Source organism: Tachypleus tridentatus, chromosome 6 (genome assembly GCF_004210375.1).
Source record: "Tachypleus tridentatus isolate NWPU-2018 chromosome 6, ASM421037v1, whole genome shotgun sequence".
NCBI lineage: Eukaryota > Metazoa > Arthropoda > Merostomata > Xiphosura > Limulidae > Tachypleus > Tachypleus tridentatus.
In genome coordinates this window covers 65508114-65527397 of record NC_134830.1, presented here as the reverse complement: position 1 = coordinate 65527397, position 19284 = coordinate 65508114, and the positions used below count along the sequence as shown (strand labels likewise).

General features: G+C 30.4%; 1 protein-coding gene across 1 annotated transcript; it reads left to right on the top strand.

The window, feature by feature from the left end:
* Positions 1 to 1847: 1847 nt before the first annotated feature.
* On the top strand, positions 1848 to 12684 carry LOC143254570 (MFS-type transporter SLC18B1-like). The gene is made up of 9 exons (XM_076509732.1): positions 1848 to 1992; positions 4790 to 4877; positions 5182 to 5306; positions 6017 to 6115; positions 7925 to 8001; positions 8966 to 9061; positions 9495 to 9569; positions 9684 to 9765; positions 10041 to 12684. Exons 1-9 carry the CDS (start codon positions 1894 to 1896, stop codon positions 10110 to 10112), a joined length of 813 nt encoding a protein of 270 aa, XP_076365847.1. The 5' UTR covers positions 1848 to 1893; the 3' UTR covers positions 10113 to 12684.
* Positions 12685 to 19284: the final 6600 nt, after the last annotated feature.

Here is a 19284-nt window from a genome sequence, read left to right as displayed (position 1 = left end):
TTGAGGATTTCTAACTGTGTGGTTATTAAGCTACATGTTTTCATAAAGTAAACAAATAATATTAAGTTGTTAGTGGTGAATTTCAAACAGTATCAATGAAATAGAGAATGTTCCTGACAGAATGATTACTTTCTGATGAATGGATTTATCATCCAGCTGTCTTTTGTGCAGAAATGTATATAAACTGGTAGTTTTCAAACTTTTTCAAAATACTATTCTATGATAAGAGTTTACCTTTTGATTTATATTGCGAAAATTTTAAAAATTGCATGCTAATGTCACTTACCCAGCTGCACTCTAACGCTGAAAAGATGCACAGCTGTTATTTTAAATTATTAGATCTAGTCAATTAGGTGCCTTTGAGCCATTGTTTTTTTATGTCACTACTTTATTATTTTCATTATTCGATTCGTTGAATGGTTTATTGACGCTTCATCTATGAACAGTCGTTTTTCACAGAAAATTTTCTGTCACATAATTGATGTATAAATGGTTACAAATGGTTAATAACCATCTATGTAAATGTTTCTTTTTAGTTAAAAGTATTTTTTTTTTAATTTGTAGGTATGAAAGATCTCACCAAAATTTTTATTAATATCAGGGTTATGTTTAAGCGGTTGTGCTACGATTTTTCTAGAGTAAGTTTATTTTTCACTTTTTTTTTTATCAAAATAACAGGGAAGATAAATATAAAAGAAGAACGACTTTTATTAACCACACATATTTTTTCAGTCGTTGAATTTCGCGATGAAACTATAAATAAGCAGTCCATGTACCATCTATGATCATTATAAAACTCAGTGGATGGAATGTATCACAATTGTACTTTGACTTCATTCAGCGTTTAGTACGTAGGGTGATGACACCAAACATTTGTTGTTTGCATAAAGAGAATAAAAGTATATGTAACATATCTTTAAACTGAGCTGATAAATACGAATTTGGTTCTTCGGCCATGTTAGTTTACAATAAGACTACTATTACGTGAACATATGGTTAGAGTCCTCGTGACAATTACACCTAGCTATTGTGAAAAGTTTTACCAATTACAGGATCGTAGCTCAAATGTTAGAAATGGCTGTTTTTGTTAATTGCTTTCAGTTTACTCTTTCAATTAAAAATTAATGAAAAATAAAAGCCCACCACGTAGTTTTACACGAATATTCTGCAAAATAACAAGGAATCACCTACAACATTCATATAGTGATGCAACTCCTACTTTTTCAAAATTTACCTTTTATAGTTAAAACAGCAGAGTATTATACCAACGTAATCAAATGTTTCTTTTTTAATTTTCAGCTTTACAACTAATGTACATAAAGTAATATGTCTGTCTTGATGTTTTTGTTTCTATCATAACACCTCAATCCACTCTAATGCAAAAGTTTTAGTAACTAATTAGAAATACTTTTTAGGGTATGAATTTTTGTATCTGGCCACTGTGGAAAATAATCATTAATATTTTATGGGAAACATTCAAAGTTATCAGATTAAATAGCTTTAAAATAAGAAACAAACAAGCATAATAAAACATAATTTTGAACATTTGAAAAAAGTTAGTAACTGAGCAATAAAAATGTTATTTTTCGATCAAATGTTTAAGTAAGAATATAGTAGAAGAAAAATTGTTTTAAACCATATAAAATTTCATAAAAAAATGAAAAATAAGTATGCAATAATAACTTAACAATATATGAGCATTATGCAGATACCAATTCGTCTGACACTGCTGCTGCTATGTACAGGTTTTGTTATTACTCATGCGAGGAACGTTTGTATGGGTTCGTGCTAGGCTTACATGCAAAATATACTTTCATAATCCATAATTTACTCCTATATTTCAGCACTCTAATAAAGACTCCACCTGGACTTACATTTATTGGATTGTCATTTATGGGAAGGATTGTTCAGGCTATTGGATCAGTACCTCTGTTTACTCTGGGCTATGTCTTCATTGCCAACGAATTTACTGAATATCGTTCAACAGCTCTGGTGAGAATAATTTCTTTTTAGAATCTACAATATTACTGTAAATACCATATAATCTATGATTAACTGATAGTTTAAAAAATATAGCCTCATTAGTGGTATGAAAATCTATTATTTGAGATTTTATTTGATAAATTCTAATTAAATTGATTTTTGAGAAAACTGATAGAAAAATATCAAGATGATGTCGGTTAATAATAAGTGATAGCTTCGAAGTAATATTTCTGTTCACAAACTAAAGTATTTTAATTTTTAATTTTTAATACAATTTACACTTCATTTGGAGTTCAGTAAAACTAATTTTTCTATTGATATTGGCATGAAACCCATGCGTACAGCGGTATGTCTGTGTACTTATAACGCTACACTTCGTAATTCGAAATCCGTTTTTAGAAAACACACAAACAATATATTGTAGCTTTGTGCAAAGCGTACAAAAAACATATTTCATATACGCAACACTTTAAAACTTGGATATCAAAAACAATTTCCCATTCTTATATACCCAACAAATCCTCAATCCGAAACAGAGAAAACGTGTAAAATAAATATTTTTAAAAATTAATAAAATTGAAAACGATAGCCTGCATTTATTTTGCACAAGTGAAAATTACCAACCATTTGTAATAACACATAGTCTACTGTAGTAACGATGAATCAGCTGTACAGCCACTGTTCAAATGAGTTTTAGTGTTATACATGTATAAGAGACCCGAAGTTGTTTTGATACAAAATATTTTGCTAATCTCTTTCGCCACAAAAAACACTCACTTACAAATGTGAAACCATAGAAAACAATTTCATAATTGTCACTGAAACAATTATAACATTTGTTTTCTCTTTTATCTTGCCTTGATTAAGTGATAAATGAGAAGGAAGGAATCTTATCAAAATCGTGCTGATGAATCTAAAAAATTTTGTTTGCCATCAAAAATTGGGAAATAGATGAAAATAAGAGCATTTTCGGATTAAAAAAAAATTTGATCTCGCGACACGTAGACCATGTATCATGTGTTTCTACTAACATTGGAAGTTGCTGCATTAGTGTGTTTCTTCTACTGGGGATAATATTTTTTTATTTTTGTTTGTTTTAAAACAGCGATAGAATTTAATGACTTGAGTTTTCCTTGATTTACACAAAGATGTTACTTAGTCAAAAGAAGTCTAAACTTTGTTTGTATGCAACCAAGGTGATGTGACCATATTACCGCTTGATTACCTTTTTGTGATACATAAGTGTACGCGAGTTTCTTGAAAAGTAAGTCGCCAGACATCTGCCTGTAAATTGTTCTGATGACGTTTTGGAATATTGTTTCGTTTACTTTTAGTGATCAGCGCTCTGTTTTTGTGGTTGGGTACGTTTTGAACGTCGGTGATATCTTGATATATTTCGAAATAGATTATAAGAATGCTATTTTTCCATCAGTTCAACGTGGAGTTTAATAGGATTATTGGTCTCCAATGGAGGCGTTTTGTGAACGAGGTTTCAATTTTGTTATGCCTGTGACGACCGTAGTTTTGCAGTACGTGGTAAACTATTCAGTTTAAAGTGCAAAATTACATAACTCTGTAAAATATGATATATATTTGTCTTGCTTGGTATGTTTTGAATTTCGCGTAAAGTTAAACAAGGGTTATCTGTGCTAGCATTCTCTAATTTAGGAGTGTAACACAAGAGGGGTGGCAGCTCGTCATCATCACCCACCGAGAACTTTTGGACTACTCTTTTGCTTGGTTTGTTTTGTTTTTGAATTTCGCACAAAGCTACTCGTGAACTATCCGTGCTAGCCGTCCCTAATATAGCAGTGTGATATTACAGGGAAGTCAGCTAGTCATTATTACCCATTCGCAACTCTTGGGATACTACTTTACCAACGAATAGTGGGATTGATCAATACTTTATAACATCTCCACGCCTGAAAATTCGAGCATGTTTGGTGTGACGGGAATTCGCTCCCGTGAACCTCCGACTTCGAGTATAATGCCTTAACCATATGGTCATGCCGGTTCATATTTCTCTGCAAAGTTTGATTTTATTTATTTCGTTATCAAGTCTTTAAGCGATGCTTAAAGACACTCATTGATATGAATATGATGTCCGTGTATTGGCAAACGTATCTTACAATATATGTCAAGGCAAGTCATGGTCGCAAATATGTTCCGAAGATTACGAGTAAAAGAAGTTAAGTTACCCTGCATTTGTGACTCTTTTAAACTGTAAATTTGGATTTTTTTACTTGTAAGACAATTTTCGCACATGAAGTCTTTCTTCAAGTTTTGAAATGTGATTTTACGTTTAAACACAGATTATTTTCCTTTCTATCTAAATTATTACTGGTCAAGAATTGAAATGAAGCCTAGGTCATTCCATTAATTGAACTTTACACCATCATAAATGTATTTTTCAACCGATATTTGTATTTAACAAGTTTCAAACAATGACAGAAAATTATTCTCTGTGTTACTTAATAAAGTTATTAAAAGTATAAATTATAAAACGGCAAAACATAGTAGAGAAAAGTGTCCAAAGATTCAAACACATTCAAATCAAACTTTTTTAGTCATTACAAATGTGATACATATGAGTTCATGCTTCGAGAATGTCTACTGTTGACACCTGAAATGCAGAAGAAATCGAATGCACATTTATTAAATAACATGTTCTTGAATAGCAGCAGAATGGTTAACAAAGTTATTTATAACATAAATGATAAAATGATAAAACTTACAAAAATATTGTATTAATAAGTACAAATAAACTTGTTAATTTATTTACAATAATAGTTATTCTGGTTTTCAGGTTAAAGGTTTTATGCTACTATTTTTCTTCATTGGAGGGATTCTCTTGTGTTTATCTGCAATCATGTTCTTCTTGTTACCAGACACAGGTGATATGATTAAGCATCGCTATTAACTTAAATTTTATTATAATTAACTCAACCTGTGTTAAATTCTATGCTATGATATTTTAATTTATGGTTGTTAGACTAATTTAATACATAAATCGGTTTTCAAAATAAATGTAATCGTATTTATTGGTTGCTTAGAACCACTTTCGTTTGATTAAAAAATATTTTAAAATTTTCAGTCATTAATATGTTATTTCTTAATATTTTGTTTGTAATATAGTCAGTTATACTTGATTATTCTCCTTTTTTGCCTCTTATGTTTAATCAAAATATGCTACCCAAGAAAACAAGGGTGAAGTTTTGAAGATTATTCTTAACCGATCTTTTATTGTGGAAATGATAAATACCTTAACAGGCTTCATTATCGTGGGCTTAAATGAGGCGACCTTGGAGCCTCACATCAGACAGGTACATTAAATTCAGTTGTTTTTTTGTGTTCCATGAATTCCTTTGAAAACATCAAGCAGTCAAGTCGTATTAGAAAATTGGTTTACATTATCATCAGTTAGATTTTATTTTTTGTATCGCAATTTTAAATCTTCCAATGACGTAGCAAGTAAATTAATGATTATTTGAACTAAGCGCTTCGTTAGTCAAAATAGCTATACACTAACTACTCGTTTGTTTGTTTTTCTTGCGAAAAGTTACACATTAAGCTACTTGCGATAGTCTACCGAAGATATTCGAGCCTGGTATTTCTTTACTATTTTGAATTTATGTATAAAAGTAAAAACAAAATGGTCCAGTATATTTAATTTCAACTCTCGAACTATTTGGAATTTGTAAACTTGTTTTCAACATTTATTGATAAAAAAGGAGATCTAACTATTCACAAAATATATTTTGATGACAAATGTTTTAAGGGATTTAGATCGATATATATACATACATTTCTATATTACATTTCTAATATCTATAAAGACTTAATACCATTAACGTACACCATTGTAATATCAAAATAAAATATAAACATTTAACATATTTATACTCGGATAAATATGGAAAATAAATAGAACAATCAAATCCAGTTACAATTCCATGACTCAAGAAATCAAATTGTATATTATTGAATATGAGTTTTATCATTTTCTGAAGCATTGTGTGATTACTTCGTGCAGTTTGGTCTGGCACCAACGGTTGTTGGACTTATATTTATTGTGTCTGGTGGAATGTATTCGATTGGATCTCTTGTCAGGGGAAAAATTTATCACAAAACTGTGAGTATATCAGATTCAATTGATTAATATTTGTCTTTTATAAAGATGGATTATTATACTTAAATTAAAAAATAACCACGATGTTTAAATAAAAAGCCAAGAACATTTCAATTACGATAAATATTCATATTCATTGCTTATAAAACAAATTTACAAACTGACATCCAATCAAAATAAAAGTACAATTTGCAATAAACCTGTATTAAACAGGCATGCTCTGAGCTCATTTTATTGTTTTTCTGCTACATTCTTGCTTTCCAATCTATATAAACAACAATATTTGCATAACGAGTTTATTATTAATTTGACCTGCACCTTTCCTTCCTCCAAAAATGTAAGTTTTATCTCATATTATACACTATGTGTTTTTATATCTCGGATTGTTTTCTTGTATTTCCAAACTTATTTTTTCTCTAGGTAGACAAGGAAACAATTTAGAGTTTAGATATTCTACTACAAGAAAATTTCGTTCTCTTCGGTTTTTCATACTTTTCGCATCATATAACAAAAGTTATTATCTGCTATTGTTCTTGTTAGTTCATCATAACTAACTGCAAGCTAACGATCATAATGGAGCCACATCTAATACGATAAATTATGTAATTAAAAACAGTTTAGTATGTTAAGATCAACTTATAGTGGTAGGCGTATTTACTTTAACTAACTATATTTATCTACGTATTACTATTACATACACAGTAGCAACTCATTGCTATTGCAGGTTAAAACTCTAGCATCAGGCTAAGAATATTAAGGAATTAAAAGACAATAATACAGTTATGGTTAAGTTAAAATGTGATACTCTAACGTACATTTATCTATATTTAATATTATTAGTCTACTTTGATAATTTTAAATCAATGAGAAAAAATAACTTAAAATTGATTTTTATGTTTTTAATATATTATACTTCGAAAATTTCTAATTCTGAAAAAAAAAGTTTTTAACGTTTTAGTGGCGTGACTGCTAAAATTGCTGTTCTTCACATTAATCTCGAAAATTTAATTTCTTTCGAAGTTTTCTAAGTGTGACATTAACTTATAACAAGAATGACATTTCTATATAAATAAAATATTACTGTGTGAATAAAAATATTTCAAATCATAACAGATGCATTCTACTATCATATATGGGGTGTTTTATTCTTTCAATTTTCTCTGTCAAGGTTATCGGAGGGGTAAATTTCCTTATACCATTATAATTTAATAATAATCATAAAAATAAAAAAATCGATATAATTTTAAACTGAAATCATTTATGTATTAAGGTATTTTCTGTTATGTGACCAATGTTATTTATAAAATAAAAAATACTTAACAAATATGGGCTATAAATTAAGAACTCGGCAATTTTTTATTCAATTTAAATCTATTGCTGTAAAAGCTGTAAAGGATAATAAAATATACTTTATCGGTAAGTGAACTCAAAATGAAAACATTTTTCTGATTTGTTTTTAGGCGTTTAATTTTATACACCAAGAATGTGAATCACATAGAAAATAATACCCTGGTAGAGTCCCTCAGGGTTTACATACCATGTGTGCAAAATTTCTTTGTTAGTTGGTTCTTTCCTTTTGAACCTCTTGCAGTAACATACATCTAACCACTTTCTTTTGTTATTATTGACAACACATATCGCATAAAGATATTTTGGTGGCAATAAAATAGCTCAGTAGAATGATTTTGAACACTTAGTGTTGTTTGTTTATTCACCTTTAAACAGATGACAACAATTGTTTAAGACTTGACACCTAAAATTACTTGATACGGAAGAAAATATAGCAACAAAATGAATTCCTTCTCTCTTCAGAAAAGAAGTCCCAGAGTACTTCAACAGTGTCAAAAACTCCAGAAGTCATTTTTTCATCCATTAGATGTTAGCTTAATGTAAGTGTCCATAATTTGCATTGATAATGCTCAAAGTAATATAGATATATATGAAGTCTTAAACAAAGAATCTGCTCTTGAAACAATCAAAACATGCGTAGCAAGTTTTATGGCCATAACAAATTTCATAATTTGAAAAAAATAAGTTCCGTTTAGTTTCTTTTGAAATTCGCGCAAAGCTACTCAAGGGCTATCTGCGCTGGCCGTCCCTATTTTAGCAGTGTAACACTAGGAGAAGGTAACTATTCCTCACCACACACCACCAACTCTTGCACTAATCTTTTACCACGAATAGTGGTATTGACCGTCACATAATAACGCCCCCAAGGCTGAAAGGGAGAGCATATTTCGTGTGACGAAATTTCGAACCCGCTACCCTCGAATTACAAGGCGAGTGCATGAACCCCCTGGCCATGCTGGGCCAATGTCAGTTTAAACAAAAATATCACTAAGAACTGGCACAAGTGACCAGTGCCCTAATTATATTTAACAATGCCCCTAATACGCCGTTGGTATCTTTAAAAAATAATGATTTAAAACTGTGATCGATATTATACTGAAACACTGAAATTTTCCCAAAGTTCTGGAACAATTATCACTTGGTTTTCCATGTGGCTATTTAAGTTCGTTTAACATACTATATAGCTTGTTTCACCTAACCAATATTCAACAATATTCGAAGATACGCTGGTGCTTTCATGAAACACATTGTGTTCATACTTACTCTCAAAAATCTTCTACACATTTAGAGAATTGGCAGGACTTCAATACACTTTTAACAATATACATTTGATGCATAAACTGAAACAAACGTAGTTATTAAAATCAATGTTTAACAGTAAATCTGTTACCGATAAAAAATTAGATCAAGTGCAAAGTAAAAAAAAATTCTTTATCTCCCTGCTTTACAATAATTTTTTTTCAAATATATTCATTCTAACAAAAAATCATTTAATACTTACAGTACCCTCTGGTTAGTAATATTTGCTCAAGTTCTTCTTGGAATCGTAGCTGGAGGAAAAATAATCATGGGATTCAACTATGCCTCGAGATCAACAGTGTAAGATTTATATACTTAAAATATTAAATACAAGTAAAACTAATTTATGAAATTAATGCTGTTAAAGAATAAGTACGAATAAAATAAGTGAAATATGTAACAGAAGAGTGAGGATCTTCCTTGTTTCGCTTTGGAACATTCATTAGTATATATTAAGGCTTCTGTCTGACAAATGAATTAAAAAATATAATGTAAGTAGCAAGTACTTATAATTTAGCAGCCTTCACTACAAAACTGAAGGTTCTTTTTTCTTATTGCGAAGCCTTTTGTTTTATATAACCTATAAATTTTTGTGAAATCTCTTCAGCTAAAATAGAATTACTTGTTTTATTGGAATTACTAAAGTTATAGATTCTATTTTGGTCTGAATGATTACCACCTATTATCCATTAATTTATGTTAAATCGAAACTCTATTTTACTCCTTTTTCCAGATCTCGCGGATTCTTAGATGACGTCACTACTTTAACAATTTTATCTGGTCTCTTTAACAGTACATTTTGTTTTGGGTAAGTTTTGTTACAAATAATAAATATAACTAAGTTTTTCCAATTTAAATCATTCGTTTCTTCTCTTCGAATTCAGTGTATGAATGTATAATGTATGTTATTTTCTTTATCTAGCTATTTTATTGGACCATCTCTAGGGGAGGAAATGGGTTATGAAAATGGATCAATGGTTCTGCTGGGAATTGAATTGGCTGCAGTAAGGTTACCTGTTTCTTTTAGCAAGAAATAAGTCAATTTGTATAGGTTACCGTTAAAGATGTATAAAGCAAACTTAGAAATCACTGTATGTTTCATAATATTTCACAAAGAATAGTGAAAGGACATAATTTTTCGAATTATATATTCATTACTGAATTTCTGAGTACTCCGATTCATAAAATAATTCATCAGGAAGTAAATAACTGTTTCTTTTGTATATGTAACAAGTAAGACGTTAAATAATAGTTTCCATCACTATCTATTATTGTTTAGATGGTGATAACTGTCCTACGTGTACTGTGGAAAAAACTTGCCAAAGTTGTCAAAGAAATGCAAGAATTGTAACTCATTACGTGAGAAGGTTCTTCAGTGGTACGATTCTCTGTATGTAAGATCCCAATGTTTAACTTTTATTATCATGCTGTTTGTTGCAAAAATGTAACATTAAGTTTTCTCACACGTTCAGTTTCATGTCTACGATGTATTGAGGCAGCAATTATTTCATATTCTGTTATAAAGTAATGCACTCTTTAATGTAGATACACTGTCGTAACGATATTTCTATTAAATGCTTTTTTACTTACGCTTCTTCATACTATAAATATACACAGTGTTCTATAACAGGTGCCTGTGACTCTTTTGCGATAAATTCAACGATAAATGAAGAACATGCACTCAACTTGCTAACAAATTAATATATATATTTGGAACAAGTAAACGAATGTACAACAAATTCATTACACTATAGAGATAATATGGATACTACAACCAGTATATGATTCTCTTTTTGCCACAATTCCGTTTAAGTTTATTCAATTTCTTTAAACTTTCCGTTGATAAGCCTCACTACCTTTCCACATTTCTGTGGTATTGGTATTCTCTTTTTAATTGACTTAAAATTGCAATGCAAGTTACCACAGTAAAACAGTGGTCTTTCAGTAACCCTTTGGTTTCCTTTCTTCAAAATACCATTTGTTCTTTTTCCAAAGGTGTACCACTTATGCTGATTAAAGTACATTGAAACTACGCTTTGACGAAAAAGTTTCTTCCTTTTCTACTCTTTGTATTACTCTGACATATTAAACGTTAACCTTATGATAATCTTTAGAATCACTTCTATCGTACATTACTTCACGCCAAACGTTCCATTGGCCGTGGTTTTACTATCTTTGGTCATGTCTTATTTCTGTCTGCTGTTTTCCGTTCACCTTATACTATTTATATATTCTTCGCTTTATTCTCGACATTGGTGAGTAGCAAAAAACTTTCACTTATCCATGCAGTATCTAAACCAATTAATAATTCCTACAGTTTCTTATATTATGAGAATAATACATTTACCCGAATCCCAAACAAGCCGAGATCAGATAATCTCGTAAGTAGCACAAATTATAGTGGTAATATGAAATATGAAAAAGAGGAAAAATAAAAAAAAGGTTCATCTACTACTGGAAAGGCCTTTGTTAGATTGTGCTACGTTAAAATAAACCTAAATAATGACCTCAAGAATCCGTCAGATTGCCAATTATTCAATTTAGTAATGGATTACAAGTTATTATTTTCCCATTGAGAGCAAATTTTACTTCCATAGAAAAAAAGGCACAATAAAACAAAAATTTCCTATGCAATATTGCTCAGAAAAAAAACACTATGGATGAAATTAGTACATATCCTCCACTAAAATTAGAATGTTCGAAATTATAATCAGCAAAGGTTTGAATATTTTTCAAATTAAGAATATATATGATGTACAAATTTGAAATCCTAAAATTGCGGTGAATTATTGTTTGATAATACTTGAAAGGATGATTCTTTATTGTTCTATTGTGTCTAAAAATAACCCCAACGTTCCAATAAACCAAACTGAGACTGAAATTTTATTGTTTATTCATTAAACATTTTATTGTACTCTGATACTTGTAAAAAATATATTGTGTACTATACAATACTTGTTTTAAATGTTTATAAGTTTCAACCATATTAATTTTCTATAAAATATTACAGTTATGGCTTATTTTATATTACATTTTATGTACTAACTGTAGTTTAGACAAACAATTTAAGTACATAAAATAATTAGGAACTTTTCTTAAACTGAGATATTAAGCATTTAAGCATGGAAAATCTTTAAACTAATGTAAAACTTTAAACTAATGAAAATTAATAAAATATGTAACTCTTGAAAATCGATTAAACTGATAACATAAAATATCGGTAAGTTGAATTTTATAATATTATTTATGTTCTGGTCTTAATTTTGTACATATCTTACATATATATTTCAAGTGAATTTAATCTATAAAGCACTGCAACAAAAATGTTTAAAATAAAATCTCTTTTGTTATAACGCGTAAATGTATTTACCTTTTTTTTTCATGTTTTACTTTATCTTTAGACATTTTATTAAAAAGTAAAACAAAGAACGTTACCATATTTTTTCAGTTAAGCCATAATTAACTTTCTTTATTTGACGTACTCGTTAAGATATTTTTTCTCTATTTCAGCTGTTTTCCTAATGATTACAGGTGAAATACTTTTCTGTAAACATATGTACTAATAACACATAATTATCATTTCAGTTTGTGATATTTTAATGCTATATAAAATAAACCAGAATTCTTATGTTTTCAGGATCATTTATTTTTATACTAAATTGGATGCGCATTGGTAAAGTGTCACTGTGGTGACACGTGATGTCAACCAGACACCGTATCATTGGCCTTTGAGCTGTTGGATGCAATCACTTTAAATATATGTGTATCCAAATAATGTTTGATTATTTTGTAATAATTTAGCTTTTGCTTACGGTATCTCTTTCGGTTTCATTGTATGCATTTTAATTTACTTATATATATATATATCGGAAAAGAGTTTCTTTTTCTTCTTGTAACTTCAGAAATAAAATTAATAAAGAACTTGCGAAAGCAATTACCATTGTCGTCAATCAGCATTATAGTGTATTTTACCTAACACCGAATTTAGCACCTTATCAGACTGTAAACAAAATTTCTCGTGGGTTATATTTAAAGTCTGTCCGTCTGAACTGAAGAAAGCTTCATTTACAAATATTACGTTAAATGCCTTTAATTGACATAGCGCTCAGTTTGCGAGCATTCACAACTAGATATCGGGTTTACATACCTGTGGTTAGCACAAGAAATGCACCCCATGATGTAGTTTCTGATTACTTATAACTAAACAAACGAAAAAAAATCATACTAAAATTTATCCGTATTTTTAAGGCTAATTGCACTTCTTTCGATAAATTCACTTTTTTAATTGTAAAATACAATAAAACAATCTTTCTATTGTTAGATGTACATTCCTCACCACTTCAATTTATGTTGCTTCGGCATCTAAATTTTTTCTTAAGTTCTTCCAGACAATCTCTTCGTACAATGTAAACTCTGGGTGCCATTTTTACTACAAAAACAGGCATTCGATTCCATATAGGAGAAATGAGTGAGAACCTTTATAATCCTAGTCTTCCGGTACGTACTTCAGAACGATATTATTATACTAAACATTCGTCAAAGACTTACATAACACCTAGGAAGTGACATGTGCAGTTTTATTACATGCAAAATTAAAACTTCGATTGCGTTGTTAGTTCATCTACTCATGATTCAGCTTCAAACTACAACAGATTTAAGGAATATGTATAATACTAGTTCATCTGTTGATGATTTAATTTCAAATTACAATCGTGTGAGCATAGTTTTGTTGCTGTGGTTATTCGATTTTTTAATATGTTGAGTGTTTTTTTTCACTCAGTCTCACAGAATGTATAATCCAGTATGGGTGATTTTTCTGCGCATTTCTGTTTTTAATGTTGTATCGTTTCTAGTTATCTTGAGTTTAAAAGACTGGTTGGTTCTTAGATTTCATATTCACAAATGATCTTAATGTTGGGGTGTATTGAGTTAACATGGTTGAAAAACTATGTCTGTGTTCTGTAGATATGAATTCTGCATTTCTATCATCAACATTTCTGTACGGATATAGTAGTTAATGGGTATAGCTAAATTGAACTCTTGTGATTTAATCTGAGTCATATAAATGTTGGCTAAAACTGGTGACACGGGATTCCCCATACCTAGGTCATTTATTTGTAGGTAATTTTGATTATTGAACATAGTTAGTTTTGGTGGAAGTGAAATCAATCGACGATGCTAATCGGTTGCTGGGGAAGAGTATCAATGGGTTGGGGTTTTGGATATAAATTTCTAAAGCTATCTAGTATACTTCAGAGGTTGGAACTTCTGAGAAAAGTGAGATTATATGAAAAACTCGCTCTTAAAGCTTTATTGTTTATTTGATTAACAATAGAATTAAAGTTCAAAGTGTCTCTGAAAAAGGAGCTACCTGATGCTATATATATAAAAAATGCCAACAATATATATTCACCGAGGTTGTTGTTAAATAATTCATTGGTCGACATTATAGGTTGTAATGAACATTTGGATTTGTCAATTTTGTATAATTGTGGTGTGCGTGAGTGGGTTTCTCGAAGGTAAGAATAAAGGTTTTCTCAGTTGTGTTGGTTTTAATTTGTTGAAATATTTTGTTTTATTGGGTTTCATGTGTTTTTGTTGGAGTTGTGTTTATAAGTTTGAATTTATTTGTATCTGATAAAATGTTCATTTTTTGAAAGTATTCTTTTGTGTTCATTATAACAAAAACATTGCTTTGTTCTGCTTTAAAAATTTTGATGTTGTTGACTTATTTCAAGTTCTTTGTAGAATAATTTTCTTTTCTTGTGATGTCTGTTATGGTGTTCAGTAGTGTATCAGTCGTTTATTCAAAACACATCAAATAAATCAAATATATTGCGTGTAATATATATGAAACGTGTATTTCCAAAAATAACAATTTCGTATCCAAATGTTTTATTATAAGTAAATTGAATTAAAATGATGATTTATTTTGTTGTACTTAATTAATTAAAAATGTTAATCATATAAATATATGACGTAAAATATACCTTATGTTTTCACACTTACATGAGTTGAAAGGGTAGCATGCAATCAATCTGATCTGGTCTACGTTAAACTCATCTTATGCTGTTCAGTATTATATCGCCTTACTCTCCCTTATATGTCTGAACTATCTCTCTAGAGGTGTCACTGGAGAATTCTTTAGAATTCTTTTAATTTGTTCTATCGACGCATATGCCAAGTAGAAATTGAGAAATACCTCAGAAAGTTTCTCTCCCATACTTGCTAAAGCGCTGGTCGGATGACGAGAGTTACAAGTGCACTCTGGATATCTGATCCTATGTGAGTAAGTATATATTGTTTGGTTCTCTTAGAGTGGGTCACTCCCTCATTTTTATTCATTCGGAAGTTGTTGTTTTCATATGGAGTTCTTGCTAGGTCAGTTTCCCCACATGTACAAAAGGATGAACTATGCTAAAACACATAGAAATAACTAAATGACCAACGGCGAAGCATTTCTGTGTTGTAGCCCAAAATTAGATATCCCAGTTTGTTTGAACATGTGTGTAAGAATACGTTGTTAAAGATAATTAACGCTGGCCGTAAACTGAGTCTAAAAATTCACAACGATAAAATCAGGGACTTTATTCCACTCGTTGGTCTCACCAAATAGTCCCATGAGGTTTTGCTATAAGAAAACAAACACATACACACTCTGCTAAAAATTCCTAAAAGTCACAGATAAACCGATAGAATAGACTTACTTTTGTTTATTTTATTATTTTAATACAATGTCTTATTGTATCGTTTTATTATTTAAAAATTAATTAAAATATATATAAATATAAAAAATGAACTGTGATTAGTATTGAAAGATTTTTAGTGCTGGTGAAAACAGTCTCACCACTAAAACCTGTAGTGTTGAGGATACTGTTACAGTTAACACTGACATTATATCAGCGTAGCATTTCTAATGGACTTACTAGCTTAAACTTTAGGTAAACTAATTTTGTCCTGGTTTTAAACAATGAAATTAAACTGCAGACCATCTAGTTAACAACCTATAATATTAAAATATAAATTATCGCAAGTTTTTCTATCTGTTAATAATGTGGTATTCTTGAAGAAATATGATGTTGGAGACACAATTTTCCATTAAACTGAGAGAGAATGTATAAACTCAATTTAAACAACGCAAGTTCATAAGCAATCACATATATTAAAGAAATAACTTGGTCATAAGTTTAATCTAAAAAATTTTAATTGCAGCAAAGTTTATTCATAAACGACCTTCGCAGTTTGCTTTCCGTCTACCAACAAGTGAAGATTTTGAGGCAGTCCAAATCGTAAACACACAATATCTCACTGACCATGTGGAGAATATGGTTCTTTGAAAAGAAACAAACAACTTTAACTCTGAATTCCTTAAAAATATTCAACATTGTCTAATGTGTCAACCTTTCAAGATTTTTTTAGGTCAATTTCATAAGCTGGGAGTAAATAACCAATACACTTCAGAAAATACAAATTGATTTAAGTTCAATTTTCCCTTCTTTTGACATTCTCCATATCTCATAATGTTCACATGTAAATTTTACTTCACATTAGCACAATTGTCTCAAAAGAAATAGGGAACAAACAAACACATTTCATCTTTCTATATTCTTAAGAATATTTTGTTAGATTTACGATTTCTAATATTGGTACTGACAACAATAAATATGTGAGTGAAACACTTTAGCATTAACAATTCTAAACGAAAAGATAGACTTTTTTAATTATTTGTTTGTATGTAATTCCGTGAAAAGCTACACGAAGGCTATCTGTGCTAACCGTCCCTATTTGAGCAGTGACAGATGAGAAAGTAGGCAGCTTGTCATCACCACCCACCGCCAAATTCTAAGCTACTCTTTTACCAACGAATAGTGGAACTAGCCATCACATAGAACACTTGCAGGGTTTAAATAGTGAGCAAGTTTGATGAGAAAGGGTTTCGTACCCGTGATCTTTAGACTGGAAATTGATCACCCTTACCATTTGTCCATGTCGGAACAAACAGTTTTGTGTTATTACCAGTAAGCATCACGGGCGTAGTTAGGAAATATTTGTCTCTGAGACAAAGATATGAAACCTGTAAGTCAGAAACCTTTTCAAATGTTCAGCAATATTAAGCGTAATATGCTGTTTATTCTTATGCGGTTTTAATAAATAGCCGAGCTTGCCTAATTCTTAAAATAAATGGCTTTCTTTGAGATCTTATTATAAAACTTGAATATAATACTCTTATCCACCGCTATTCTTCTACCAAGAACATAAAAAATCATCGGATTTATACAAATTGCCTGCCCAATAATGAATGAGCGATGAGTATCTTTGCCAGTTTTCCACGAAATAGCTCTTTAGACCCTGATCAGGATCTGAGTGTGTTACGGGCTATCTAAACCTTTTCCTTCTTCCAGCTTTGATATTGTTGTTGTCCTTTCAATCCAGCACTATCAAAAGCTAACCATCATAAAAGTGATGAATCTGTAGTAACGAAAATTCACTGACATAAATACATTGCCCATCTCAGAGCTTTTTACAGTCGTAAGTCCGCGGACATACAACATTACAGACATAGTATCATATATTCTACTGTTTGTTTTATCGGCGATATAGTTCATACGCATTCTGATTACGTTATTTGTTTCAAGAATTACTTACAAAACTTGTAATAGAAATGAGTTTTAGGTGTCTTGTTTGAAAACCATATTTACCGGAAACTTGATGTACTTAGGAGGAAGTAGTTTGATGTACTTATAATACATATTTATAAGGTAAAGGAACTGAGATTAATTTCCATTATATGTGATTTTGTGAACATACCAGTTCGTTTTCTGTCAGTTTTTATTTAAAATAAGTGACCAATGTATTCAGAAGTTTGTCTGTTCGTATCGCTATGTATTCGATAAGGATTATTATGTGAGGAAAAATTGAACTTCTTGTGGCTGAAACGTTATATGCTATATAGTGGAATGAGGTTTATACAGTTCGTAAATTATTTTTAATTATGTGTAGAGAAATATTAACCTTGGCCATCTGTACTATTTTTATAGTTTTAATATGTTTTTCGGTGAAGTGCGTGCCTGGGTTATTTTCAATTAAACTTTTAACGAACTAATCACGCTTCCAGTTCTTGTTTTTTTTTTAATTTCCTTACATGCGTTTTTCATGTCAGTTTCAAATCTGAAAGAAGACCTGAAAATGTAGCATACGTAGCAGTCTGGGGTTCTTTGTAGGTAATTCTAGAGTTTATTTATTTTGAGATTAAGAATAACGGTATTTTTGTTACATTAGATGTTATTATCGTCTTTTCGTAATATTCAGCTTTACTTGTGGGCAATGAACCTGTAGATGCTATGGAATAAAATGGAAAGTTTTTTCTATTTGCTATATCATCTGTAAATTAACGACTAAAACAGTTACTGTCGTATCACTTGTATACATGATAAGAAATATATGATTATATATCCCTCCCTGAGGTGGTAAATATTATGAGTTGGTGCCCTCGACGTTTTCTTATTGTCTAAACATTTGGACAATTACTAATAATTCTTCGTAGCAGTTCCATCTGAAACATCCACGACCTCACCGAAATCTTTTCACGCGTCGAGTAAACAGACGACTGTGTACATTTTATTATTAAAGACTTTTTCGTTTTTCATGTTTTTATATTTTACACAAAGATACACGTTGTCTATCTGCGCTAGAATTCCCTAGGTTAGCAGTGTAAGACAACGGGAATGGTAGCTAGTCATCACCAACAACTCTTGGGTTACTCTTTTACCTACAAATATTGGGATTATTACTGTTTCAAATAACATATAATTTGAATTTATAAGTTAATTAAATATTAATGTGTTTTTAATGTGTGATATTTGCCAACAAGATTGATACACAATATTTTTCCATAAATATATTCTAATATACACATAGAAAACAATAAAATTTATAATAACGGTTATTACTAATAGTTATTACAAATGATGGCTTATCTACAACAGTTTTACAAACAATACAGAGTCTTATATCCGTTCTAGAACTGAATATTTTTTCGATGATCCAAGTTCTCGAAGAATAAATTAATTCTGAGTTGATATTGTTACACTATGCTTAAGTTAGATTCGCCTTACATTGGTTAAAGTTCACTTCTTACCGGATATTTAATGCCCTCGTAGAAATGATAACATCCTTAGTAATTCACTTAAACTGAACGGTTTGTAATGTTTGATATCTATAAACGTTCCTGGTCCAATTCTGTAATTATATCTTCCATGACTTACAGCACAATGACTGCAGCTGTTTAACAGTGTTACTCTTCTCTCTTGGCATATTCGTGTTTTACGAATCACGCGACAATTTAGAACACCCACCAAAGTTCGCTTGGCAACAGAACTGTCAACAACCAATAACGGTAAATCCCTCACAGGAACAAGTTCGTAATTCGGTAAAGCTGCTAGAGGAGAAGTTTGTATTCATGTAGACTTTTAGATAACCAGTTTTATATTCTGTGGCTTCATTATTTTGTGCTAAGTTTGTAG

What these genes read in the sequence shown, in the direction of transcription:
- LOC143254570 (XM_076509732.1), top strand. Translation starts at nt 1,894, where the DNA reads ATGGGAAGGATTGTTCAGGCTATTGGATCAGTACCTCTGTTTACTCTG. An exon ending in TATGCCTCGAGATCAACAGT is followed by an intron (nt 9,062 to 9,494) that starts GTAAGATTTATA and finishes TCCTTTTTCCAG; the next exon opens with ATCTCGCGGATTCTTAGATG. An exon ending in AACAGTACATTTTGTTTTGG is followed by an intron (nt 9,570 to 9,683) that starts GTAAGTTTTGTT and finishes TTCTTTATCTAG; the next exon opens with CTATTTTATTGGACCATCTC.